Raw genomic sequence first — 12,696 nt, 5'->3', positions numbered from 1 at the left:
ACACCGAACAACATTTAGACTGTACGTAGAACAAAGCAAAGTAGTATACTTTGGAGAGGGTGAAGATACTGGAGGCTATTGCAGAAGTTTGCATGCACCAGGGACAGTATCATCTAGCCACCAAGAAGTTCACACAAGCCGGAAATAAGATGAAGGTAGTGTTAAATGTTTATATAAAGTCTTTCAGGTTACACTCTTATTTAGTGTTTGAAATACTTTGGCATATCTTATTGGAAACTGTTTAGTGACAACCTGTGTGATTAATCTTACCGGTGAATTTGAAGTTGTTTTGAACTGAATTTAAATTGTTATGTATTAGACGCTTTGTTCATAGCCAGCTTGTGAACCATAGAGTGTACAATTGATTTGATTTAAAAAAAGGAAGATGATTGAAGAACATTTAAATAATAATGATGCAGAGTTCAGTTACTTTCAAGGACAAAAATCATTGCTTTGCATGGAAATGCAAATTGGTTTTATTGATATTTTCATGAAGTTCATTATTTATTAAATTAAATCTATCTCATAACCTGTTTATGATACTTGCAAATACACCAAAATTGTCTTTGAATTGAATAAAAATGTGTTTTTCTTTTGTTAATTGTATATATATATATATATATATATTCTTGCTGTTTTATATCAGGCAATGAAGGCATTATTGAAATATGGTGATACTGAGAAAATCATCTTCTTTGCTGGTGTGTCCAGACCAAAAGAGATCTACGTCATTGCTGCAAATTACCTACAATCTCTAGATTAGAGGAAAGATCCCGAGGTCATGAAAAATATCATAGGTTTCTACACCAAAGGTCGGGCATTAGACGCTCTGGCATCATTCTATGATGCCTGTGCTCAGGTGGAAATCGATGAGTATCAAAATTATGACAAGGCACTTGGTGCACTGGGCGAGGTGTTTAAATGTCTTAGCAAGGCCAAGATGACAGACGAAGCTCTACAAGAAGAGAGATTAGGTCAACTAAAGAATAAAATCACACTAATAAAGAAACTTGTGAATGCCAGAAGGTATGTCAGTAAAGAACATGCAGATAGGTTTTTGACAATTTCTGTTCATTTTTTTTTTATGATTCAGAGGCATTAGGAGTCAAATATTTTCCGTCCAGTTATGTTAGCTTCTATTTCGACATATTGTGAATTCACTTAATTTCATAGGCATGAAATCTCATGGTTTTGTCACAAAAAACATTTTCGTGAGTTCTTAAATTCATGGACTGTTTATTTTTCTGAAAAGAAATGTTAATAATGTAATGCAAAATATTCTTTCAGCAGACAAAATGAAATTTTGTTGGATCTTAAAATTCTTAAATTGACCTATCCACAAAAACTACTAAAATTAGTTCTCCGCGATTAATAATGATTTTGCAGTAAACTATTTTATTCTATTGCTACTTAAAGTAAAGTTATGTCCCTTTCATGTGCACATTGTCATTGTGTTTATGGCAGATATATTTCAACATTTGTGACACCAATATTTTATATAAATCAGGATATATGATGAAGATTCAGAGGAGGCTATCAAACAGTGTCAGGTACTTCTAGAGGAACCAGATCTTGACAGTGCTGTCAGAATAGGCGATGTTTATGGCTTAATTATTGAACATTATGCCAGGAAAGAGCGCTGGAAGGCTTATGTATTTTACTGTACAAGTCAGCTTATTTGCAAATTATGATCTATGATGTATGTTTGAAGTATTTTGAATTATTAAAATATGATGAAATTGTTTCCTATCGAAACTAAATCAATTAGGTAGAGCATCGGATTGGTCATCTGGGAGTCAATGGTTAGATCCTCTGACAAGAGGCAATTACTCTATAACAAATGACCTTAGACATTGATTCCAATAGTCATTAGTTTCTTACCACTGATTGAGAAATCAAGTCATGAGAAATTCTTGATTACTAGTTATACAGAAAAGTCGGTTATTTTAAGCAACAACTGACATATGCTTTTAAGAATGTGTTGAAATCTGAGTAAAAAAAAGACAGAAAAACAAAATAATAATTTATTTCTAACAAATGCAGAGATACAACTTTTGCCAATTAAAAATTAACATTTATGAAGATTTTTTTAAATTTCTGTTATAAACATGCCATGGTTTCTATATTTTTCTAGGCATATAATCACACCGTATTACCGGCGGCAGTGATGGCATATCACTGCAGTGATGGCAGATATCTGAAAATTACCGATCGGTACAGGTAGGTTATAAATTTGGTTGGTTTAATTATATTAAACAAATACGGCCCATATCATTGCTATAAAACTATTGTCCATTGAATGGAGGTACTGTAAGGTAATTTTGGACTCGTTTTTTCCTGTTTTAATACTATTTTGAGCAGGTTAAAAGTGACAGCCTCGGAAAAATCCGTGAAATTGTCTGTTTTCTGTTCAAAATATCTCAAGTTTTAAGTAAATGGCAGGATTTCCTGTTATTAATATAGACGTTCATCCATTGGGGTCACGCAAGCCAAATATCTACCCCGTGAGTCTTTTCTTGAAAGTTTTACAGACGCTCAATCTTGTCCGGTCGAAAGAAAAAATGCTGCCGTTGTAGGCAGATACATATTATAAATGCTGCCGTCGATGGCAGAAATACCATGAAAGTGGCTAACATTCTGACAGAAAATCAAGTTCAATCATTTATCAATTCCTCTTTTCTTTGCGTCCTTTTAGTCGGAATTGAGACGTTAAACTATCATTTCTACTATTTTCTCACGATGGAAAAGTTATTAATGCGGTATATGTGCATCGAAAAAAGCTTTTTAGCAACATGCAGTTACAATACAAAAAGTGATGATTAAGAACGACAAAATTGCACTATAAATAGAGAAATGAACATGAAAAACTTCATGTTTCTATATTCATGCATGTGTGCTTGATCTGTTGTGTCTGTCAGTTACATGCATACAATACTATATGTATCTTAAGTTTAGCAGCGCACTCCCTTTTTAAGACATAAGCCAATTGCATATTACAGCAAGTAACTTCTGTAAGTGGATATTCATTTGCTAGCATATGACATTATTTTCTCGAGGTAATAATGTTCATCGCTTTATGACAAATAAAGGCTGAAATTTACTTAATCGGCGCAGATTATAAGTTATTAAATTGATGTAATAAAGGGGAGACTATTAACCTCGCAACTGGCATCAGTGTATCATAAAACAATATATGTAAATGTAAATGGGAAGGTTAATATTATTGGCAGTTCAAATATTTTCCTATATTATCAAGTTCTTGAAAAACACGACAACGTGGATTCATTTCTTTAAATTTCATGTTTGTAATAGCGTTGTGGTTTGCCTTTGAATTACATTTACTATGCTAAACTATTAACAACAGTTCTAACATCACGTGCTCCCATTTAAATATATATTTTTTCATTCATTTTGGCTGTAACCATGACAACTTATAAAGATGAACCTTTCGATGATTAAGACGAGATAATGGCTCCATTAGTTGGCTCGTTTCCTGATGTATCTTTAAAGGAGACTGTTAATAGTGAGATATTTGACTGTGACATTTGTGGCAGAGGTTACAAGTCCAAAGTCTTACTGGAAAGACATCTAAGAAAACATTCCAGCGAGGAAACATTTGAATGCACAAGATGTACACAGTATTGCAGCAATTGCCTCACTGAAAATTTATTTTTCACTGCAGAAAAACATATTTTTCCGTATTTTGAATGGTGTCTTGCCGGACTACTTTCATTCTTAATTCAGGCAATATACAAAATTATAGGAGAAGTCTTATGAGTTGAAGGTCAAAAAAGAGAAAAGTATAATATAACAAATCAAAAAATTCTAGTTTTCTCCTATAAATACAGGATTTATTTTCATCTTGTAATATGAATCATCGAAAGGTTCATCTTTATAAGTTGTCATGGTTACAACCAAAATGAATGAAAAAATATATATTTAAATGGGAGCACGTGATGTTAGAACTGTTGTTAATAGTTTAGCATAGTAAATGTAATTCAAAGGCAAACTACAACGCTATTACAAACATGAAATTTAAAGAAATGAATCCACGTTGTCGTGTTTTTCAAGAACTTGATAATATAGGAAAATATTTGAACTGTCAATAATATTAACCTTCCCATTTACATTTACATATATTGTTTTATGATACACTGATGCCAGTTGCGAGGTTAATAGTCTCCCCTTTATTACATCAATTTAATAACTTATATTCTGCGCAGATTAAGTAAATTTCAGCCTTTATTTGTCATAAAGCGATGAACATTATTACCTCGAGAAAATAATGTCATATGCTAGCAAATGAATATCCACTTACAGAAGTTACTTGCTGTAATATGCAATTGGCTTATGTCTTAAAAAGGGAGTGCGCTGCTAAACTTAAGATACATATAGTATTGTATGCATGTAACTGACAGACACAACAGATCAAGCACACATGCATGAATATAGAAACATGAAGTTTTTCATGTTCATTTCTCTATTTATAGTGCAATTTTGTCGTACTAAATCATCACTTTTTGTATTGTAACTGCATGTTGCTAAAAAGCTTTTTTCGATGCACATATACCGCATTAATAACTTTTCCATCGTGAGAAAATAGTAGAAATGATAGTTTAACGTCTCAATTCCGACTAAAAGGACGCAAAGAAAAGAGGAATTGATAAATGATTGAACTTGATTTTCTGTCAGAATGTTAGCCACTTTCATGGTATTTCTGCCATCGACGGCAGCATTTATAATATGTATCTGCCTACAACGGCAGCATTTTTTCTTCGACCGGACAAGATTGAGCGTCTGTAAAACTTTCAAGAAAAGACTCACGGGGTAGATATTTGGCTTGCGTGACCCCAATGGATGAACGTCTATATTAATAACAGGAAATCCTGCCATTTACTTAAAACTTGAGATATTTTGAACAGAAAACAGACAATTTCACGGATTTTTCCGAGGCTGTCACTTTTAACCTGCTCAAAATAGTATTAAAACAGGAAAAAACGAGTCCAAAATTACCTTACAGTACCTCCATTCAATGGACAATAGTTTTATAGCAATGATATGGGCCGTATTTGTTTAATATAATTAAACCAACCAAATTTATAACCTACCTGTACCGATCGGTAATTTTCAGATATCTGCCATCACTGCAGTGATCTGCCATCACTGCCGCCGGTAATACGGTGTGATAATGCTATAGATGAGATGAAGGGTAGATGTTAGGTGTGAACATGTCTTACTATGTGAATATGCGAACAATACAAGCTGTTCATCAAGCGTTGGATATATCACTTAGTAACACAATAAATGCCGGCCAGGGTCGGCAGGTCACGAGGAGGAAGATGGTGACATCGTGGAAGAGGATGTTCCCATATATAATGATGATTTTTGATAATGGGATATTGCGTCTGTGATAAACATTTCAATTTAAATAAAAATGTTTAAAAAAATGAAAATCATTCATCTTGTCATAAACTGTGAACAAGATTTTGTTTAGAAAAAAACTTAATAAATTTTTGAGCTTCTTTTCGGCATGCTAAAATTTTAATGATGTTAAAAACAGTTTATGAGATGTAGGAGGAGTGTTTGTTTTTTATAATTGAAAAAACAACAACATTTTTATAAATAAACTTTTTTTGAAGTTTGATCACAAAAAAACGTGGAACAAGGGGAGTATCTTAAACTATAAGATGTCATTAAAGTTTTTATGCCAAGGTTTCGTGGTAGGGAAACTTTAAATTAGATATAAGTAAGGCTTTTCAAAGGAGATAGCCATTGTAGAAAAATTAGGGGGAAAAACATATCATGGGTAATTTTGTATGCATGAATATTTGTTTTCATTTTTCGAAATGGCTCGAGGTATTGGTAAATGAGTTAAGAGTTTCGTGTATATTCATCTGCATTTAGGTATGGCTATGTTTTTTATTCTTGTACGTTTATTGAATTTTGATGAGATATGGTTTATTTTTTGTAAATATAAAACTTTATTTTCAAGTTATTTCTGAAATAAAGGGAGGTAACTTTGGCAAGAATGGTAAGTCAAAGGCAACAGGCCAGGCCAAACGGCACTTTTATTTCAAAGTAACAATATGGAAAGAAAATAGGCTGAAAATGTTTCATATACAAAATTAGTAGTTGATTGGTTTAATCTTGGAGGCCTTGGAAGGTTTAATCTTGGAAGCCTTGGACTTTTAAGCACAGAGACCTTAAAGGTCCATTAAAGCCCCAAAAAATTCTGTCATTTCTATTCCTCAAAAACTTTTCTTCTTTGGCAGTCGTTAAAATTATAGTAATTAAATATTTTGTATGGATACAAAATACTTCTTTGTTTACATGTTGCTATCTTTATGAGATATTGCATGTTCAGGGCTATTTTTTTCAGTTGTTTGACATCTAAAATGCTCTAAATTCATTATTTAAGACGACATTATCTATAACATGATTGACCTTTCTGAAGAATTAAGATATTTTTAATTTCTGAGACATAATGGGCCTTTAAAGCTGAGATTGTTTTATAAGTTTGTAAAATGTTCAGCATATTGTCAACATAGTGCATTAAAAGGTTAAGTAATGGGAGTTTACCAGTTATTGCATTAAGGTGAAGATATATTGTCATTTCCATTCATATAAGAGAACAAATGTGACGGAACTAATCGAATTTATAAAAATCAATGATGCATGGAGGCCCACCAAGCATAAATATGTAGACTTCCTCTTATTAATAGGTACACTTCCTTTTAAACACCAAAACGGTCATTAAAAATTAAAAGCATGAATGTCCTTCAGATAATTTACTTTTTCAGGAACCTTTGTAGTAGGCATTGCATGCTCAAAAATGAAATTCACAGACTTTGATGTGATAAAGTCCAGAACTTTAAACTAAATTGATAACATTGATCAAAATTTACATTTTTTCTTTTTTGTTGTTCATATAAAGGATTTTACACTCTTTTCATGATGAAAATATAGAATATTTTTGTTCTTTTGTCTCAATTTTCAATCTAGTCTTCAGTGCTGAAGTAACTGTTGCCATTTTCTGTGCCCAGAATGTAATTGAGATATGCATATTTGAATCTTTTATTATTTGTTTCATTAAATAGGAAAAGCATGTTGAATTATAAGATTATACATGTATACATGTTTCATTAACAATTATGATGACCCAGTATTGTACAACATTACGTATTGTTGTATATATGTGATATGTTAAAACCGAAAGCATTCCATTTCATTAATATTGTTAAATCGGGTCTTTTTGTTCAGAATTTTGCTATTTCTTGCTGTTAGGATCTCTGAGTACGTTATTACATATTATTGTGTTATAGCACATTTGTCTGTTGCCGAGTGGTTACTGTCGTTGACTTCAATCCATTTGCGGCTCACAGTTGTGGATTCTTTAATGTGAAAAAGTTGTCCAGCTAGCTTACGGAACATCATAATGCATGGAGGGGCACTTGTGGTCTGACCCTCTCCAGTAAAGCTGGAAAGTGGCCAAATAAATTAGAAGAATAATTACTACATGGTCATAGCTGGATGAACGTGATATAATTATTAACTGTGACAAAACTGTATGGACATTTTCAATTGTACACACATATATATACATGTATGTAGTAGTTTACTTTATTCTATATGCGAGCGTGTACATGGAGATAGTTCTGGCATACACCCTGTAAACTCCTTTACTATTTATTGATTTTTTTTATAATGTGAGTCAATCTACACATGTTTGATGGAGGATGAAATCATGGTGCAAATAGGTACCTTAACTTATTGTAAATTAAGTATTTATGATGTTTGTGCTCTAATATATATGGTTTTTTTTATTGTAACATGATTTATGTATACATTTTTTTTTTTTAATTTTCAAGTCCGTCCATTGAATACATGATGTGCTTTATTTATTGTTCTCTCATACAACAACTATGTTACAACCATACATATCATAATTATACACAACTTATATGTACCTTTATGTGTCTGAATCTCTGGGCAAATTTTTTGCCGGAAAAAAATATTAGTAACTATAGAAACGTTTTATTGTTACTATTTATAGAACCCTAAGATTGTTACTATTTATAGAAAATTGTGCTGAGGTTGTGCTATGTGTTCTGTGCCTTAATGGTTTCAACTTTGTTCTAATTTCTGATTTTTGTGATCATTTTAACTTTTGATCAAGAATATTCATGGGTAAGACAATTTATATTAGTGATTATAGGTAAATTGTTTGGTTAAATGAAGGTTTAAAAATGCTGTACTGTTTTTGTTGGCCCTTTTGTTATGTAATAATGACTTTAGTTTGGTGATACTTCATATTAAAATCTTATTCAGAATCTGAGTCTCAGATAATCATTGACATAGATTTCCGAGTAAAATGGAGGGAACAGTTATCTGGACAATTAAATAGGGTTATAGGTCAAGGTCACAGGTGAAAATTATGAATCCAGGTCTTGAAATCTAGTGTTTTAAAGTTAAATTATATGTATGATATTTACAAGGATTCACTTTGATCAGGTTTGCATAGGAGGTGACAATTTGGGGCAAATATAAAACAAAAATGGTTTTGATATATTATTTTTGTTATCATATACCGTTATATAATATTAAATACAAAATGTCTGTGTATGTTTTCTCCTAACATGGTTTAATTTTCCTTTTGTAGATATTCTTACATTATTTATTTCTCGCATCTGCCATTTTATATGTTTTTTTGCGTATCATTGATTTACTGTGTACAATTAATCATTACAACACATTTCTGATTGAGAGTTTTTTATATTCACACTATGATTTCTAGAAATTCTAAGCTTAGTTTGTTAATGTATGAATAAAATGATATATTTTGAATCTGGATTTGATTTTTTTTTCTTTTTTTCAAGACATGTAGAATGTAAAATTTAATTACCAGAGATTAATATTGAGAATTTTTAAATTTCCATACAGAGTGGGAAAGGTGTGTGTCTTGTTTATAGAATATGTCCAATCAAAAAATGGTTTATTCTTAAAAATGAAACCTGCGAAGTTTGGGATGAATTTTGCCATGGCCACCCACATACAGCCGGCACTGATTAGATTTAACCATAGATTGCCACCATACTTTGACACAACAATCATTAGGACAATACCTGCAAGTAGAGTTATTCAATTGGATCAACTTGGTTATGACCTTCACTTATCAATGACCTTGACGATCAAATTATTGAAATTTGCTTGATTTCTGCTATTTTTGGCTATAACTGTCTCATTTAGGAATGGATCGTGTTCATATTTAAACATAGCTACATTAAGGAAAATGCATTAAAGATCAATCTCAATTTGACTTTGATTAAAAAATGTCTGACTTTGAAGGTCAAATTATTGTAATTCACAGTATTTTGCTATAATTGGCTATAACTTTGTAAGAAAGGAATAGATTATGTTTATTCTTGGACACATCAATCCGTTGGACGGAACATTTTACAAGTTTAATGATAATTGAAATTGACCTTGACATATAAATGACCATGACTATCAAGTTTGAATTATTAAATTTATGATAGATTGTCATAATTTATAACCAGTATTTATGTATGGATTTCATTTATATTTAGACAAAAGAACACTTTTGACAAACCTGGGTGTTGAACAATTCAAATATGACCCTTACCTAAAATTGACATTAACTGTCTAGGTGGTCAAATTATTGAAATTAGGTTAACTTCACTTAACCTAATTTATTTACGGATTTGATTTTAATATGGACAAAAGAACACATGACAAAACTGACATGTTGAATTTTTCAAATATGACATTGAACTTTAATTAACATTGACATTCGATGGCAAATAATTGTATTTTGCTTAAATTGTTAATTCTTTCTAGGACAAAATAATAATTATAACAAAACTGACATTATGGTTTATCAAATGCGATCTTGACCTTTGTTATACAATTTAAGTATAACCTTTACTGTCAAGGTCTTATATGAAATTTGAATGATATTTTATCCAAGAAAATGACGTTTTTAGGAATTTATTTTTACTACAATACTTTCCAAAGATGTATTGGATTTTAGAAATATGAAAAAGTCGAGCACTGCTTAGCTTGGTGGTTGTTTTTGTAACTGATTTTGCAATAATTATAGGTTGCAAAAGAGGAAGACCCCATATGGACGCGAAAGTTGTTTCCCATATTTAGTTTACAAGTTTAGACTCAGTAGCGTGTGTGAAACTCCGTGACAAAGACCGTGTAAAGACGAACGTCATTGACGCCTTATTAAACCCTCTCGGGACGTTTTGAAAAAGGTTAAGACGCTCTTTTCCAAGATAAAATTACTAAAATTATTTAGTTTGAAACAACACAGGATTGCAACAGAAAATAAAAGCTAAAGGCCGCTTAAGGCGAGACCTACCCCGATAAAACATCTTGCATTTAGGTTGGGTTTCATCTCAAATCATTGCTGAATCAAACTATGCGCCACAGGGTGAGAAAAAAAAATAATACCGCTCCACGCCTCTACCGACTGAACTATCTGGTCTACTACAATCCTCTCCCCTAAATAGTGAGCAGTCCTGAACCGTGTCATATGCAAAACTATTTTATAATTTTCATAAAACAGTGAGAAACCTTTGTAAATTTGCGTTATTATAATAATCAATACAATGTATATCTATTTAAATGTGGACGAAATTGAAGTGAACTGTAAGACATAAGATATACTCAGCTAACGGGAAACAAATGATATGTCTGAAAGTACCATTGGCATTTAGGTCATCTAGGTTTTATTTAGAAATACCATTTAGATATTGACATAGAATAAATTCTTGCTAAAATGGAAGAAGAAAAAAAAGAAGCAAACTCATAATGTCATTATTATTTATTTGTAAATATTGCAATACACTGTACAAGCAAATATCAGAATTGTGGTAAAACAACGGTACATATCGTTGTCATGTTACATGAGCAAAACTTCGTTAAACAATATTAACAGCATATGATTGATAATAAATGAAAAGATAATGAGAAAAAAAAAATAAAAATAAATGATTTCATATAAAAATATTTGTGGATTGTTCAAGGGACTAATGTCAGTTTAGAATGTATACAAATGATAATTTCATTAAATACTGTCTACTTGTTTGTTACTTTGACGAAAATAGTTTTGTATCATCACACATACAATTAATACGGACTAATACAAAACTTGTAAAAAAAATATTTAATGAAAATATTTAATATCAATTCAATTGCAATGTATATTTTCACGCTCTAAATTTGAACAACTTTTATAATGCAAAATAATCTAAGGAATTATCAAACTTCTGTTGAAGCACCACACTATTTTTTCGCCATTTTAAGAGCAATTTTACTATCCCTATTTAAATATCGAATTATCTTTCTAGAAAAAAAAAATGTAAGAACAAAATATTTAAAAAAAATGTGCATGTACGAGTATAAGTTATGTAGAAATTACTATAAATCATGCGAATAATAATTTCAGCAATATTTCTATTGCACTAGAAAGACATGAGTATATATGTACAACAGATATACTATGCTCAAATCTGATATTTAAGAATATCAATTATTGCTACACAGTCTCTTTGTTAATATACTAGTAAAATAAAGTAGTTTTGACATTACACAAAGTAGGTATGTTATGTTTAAAATATTTTAAATTTTGCATACTATAGCCGGTCACAATATGAATATACAGTATCATTAAAAAATACTGGCAGTGTTTTTTTTTGAAAAGACCAACTTGCTTGACCTGTTATAGGGAACTCAGTTTCCAATACATAGTTTATTCATTCTTTTATTCAAATTAGACATATTCAATAAGAATTTTATAGATTTCAATAAATTTCAGAGATTAAAATATTTCATTTAAAGATGAGCATAGTATATCTTTAAGCATATGCAATGTATTTGTATTTAAAGTTGTATCAAATAGATCATTATATGTAAAAACCCTTTCATGTTTTTTCAGGATTTTTTTCTACCATAAACTATATGAAATAAACTTCCGTGCAATTTGTTTTACGGATAAGATTTGGATCTACAATGTTTATTTCCTTGTTTCCGTAAGAGGAAACCTGTTTAGCAATTTCTGACATCTTATCATGTTTTCCTATGTTAGGATTACTAAATGTATAAAAATAAAATAAAAGGCCTTTCAAAATGATATGGAAAAAACAACATTTCGACAACTTTCAAAACAAATACAAAACAGATGGACAATGCAAAATGGTAAAAATCCCTTCAATACTGAACATTGAATAAAGAGAGAAAAAAAGGAAATATATCAACGCATATTATTGGACAATATGAAACACCTTATCTGACTGAAAAGACGTTTGCAAACGAGTTTGTGGTTTTGTGTTAACTGAAGCATGTATATTAATTATATTCAAGGGCCATTATGCCTAAGACATGCTATCTTTAAACCATTTTGCTTTTTATATCTTTTTACAGCTTCCAAAAATACTCAATTGCCATATAGATGTACTACCTTTTGCTTCTGTTGCTTTGTAATTGGTATAACTATAAAGTGAAAATACTACTTTATTTACAATTTTCTTCTCTTACAACACATTCCTGCATGTTCAGTTCCATTTTCTTCAGTTATAAAACATCTAACATTCTCTCTCAATTTGCTATTTAACATTTAAAACACATGTTTGACAGTTCTTAAGAATAAAACAATATGGATTTCTGAGG

The 12,696-nt window shown here is 30.9% G+C and overlaps 1 protein-coding gene across 1 annotated transcript; it reads left to right on the top strand.

Moving 5' to 3' along the window:
* Positions 1-687: 687 nt before the first annotated feature.
* LOC132741557 (intraflagellar transport protein 140 homolog) lies at positions 688-1,691 on the top strand. The gene is made up of 2 exons (XM_060729762.1): positions 688-1,026; positions 1,508-1,691. Exons 1-2 carry the CDS (start codon positions 782-784, stop codon positions 1,689-1,691), a joined length of 429 nt encoding a protein of 142 aa, XP_060585745.1. The 5' UTR covers positions 688-781.
* Positions 1,692-12,696: the final 11,005 nt, after the last annotated feature.

This window comes from Ruditapes philippinarum, unplaced genomic scaffold (genome assembly GCF_026571515.1).
Source record: "Ruditapes philippinarum isolate M1 unplaced genomic scaffold, ASM2657151v2 ctg7036_1_1_1_1, whole genome shotgun sequence".
Taxonomy (NCBI): domain Eukaryota; kingdom Metazoa; phylum Mollusca; class Bivalvia; order Venerida; family Veneridae; genus Ruditapes; species Ruditapes philippinarum.
Note: the sequence above shows the minus strand (reverse complement) of the source record. Positions and strands in the feature narration are given on the sequence as shown.

Excerpts from the sequence above, each read along its gene's own strand:
- LOC132741557 (XM_060729762.1), top strand. The coding sequence starts at position 782 with ATGAAAAATATCATAGGTTTCTACACCAAAGGTCGGGCATTAGACGCT. Across the intron at positions 1,027-1,507 it reads AAACTTGTGAATGCCAGAAG|GATATATGATGAAGATTCAG; the intron begins GTATGTCAGTAA and ends TATATAAATCAG.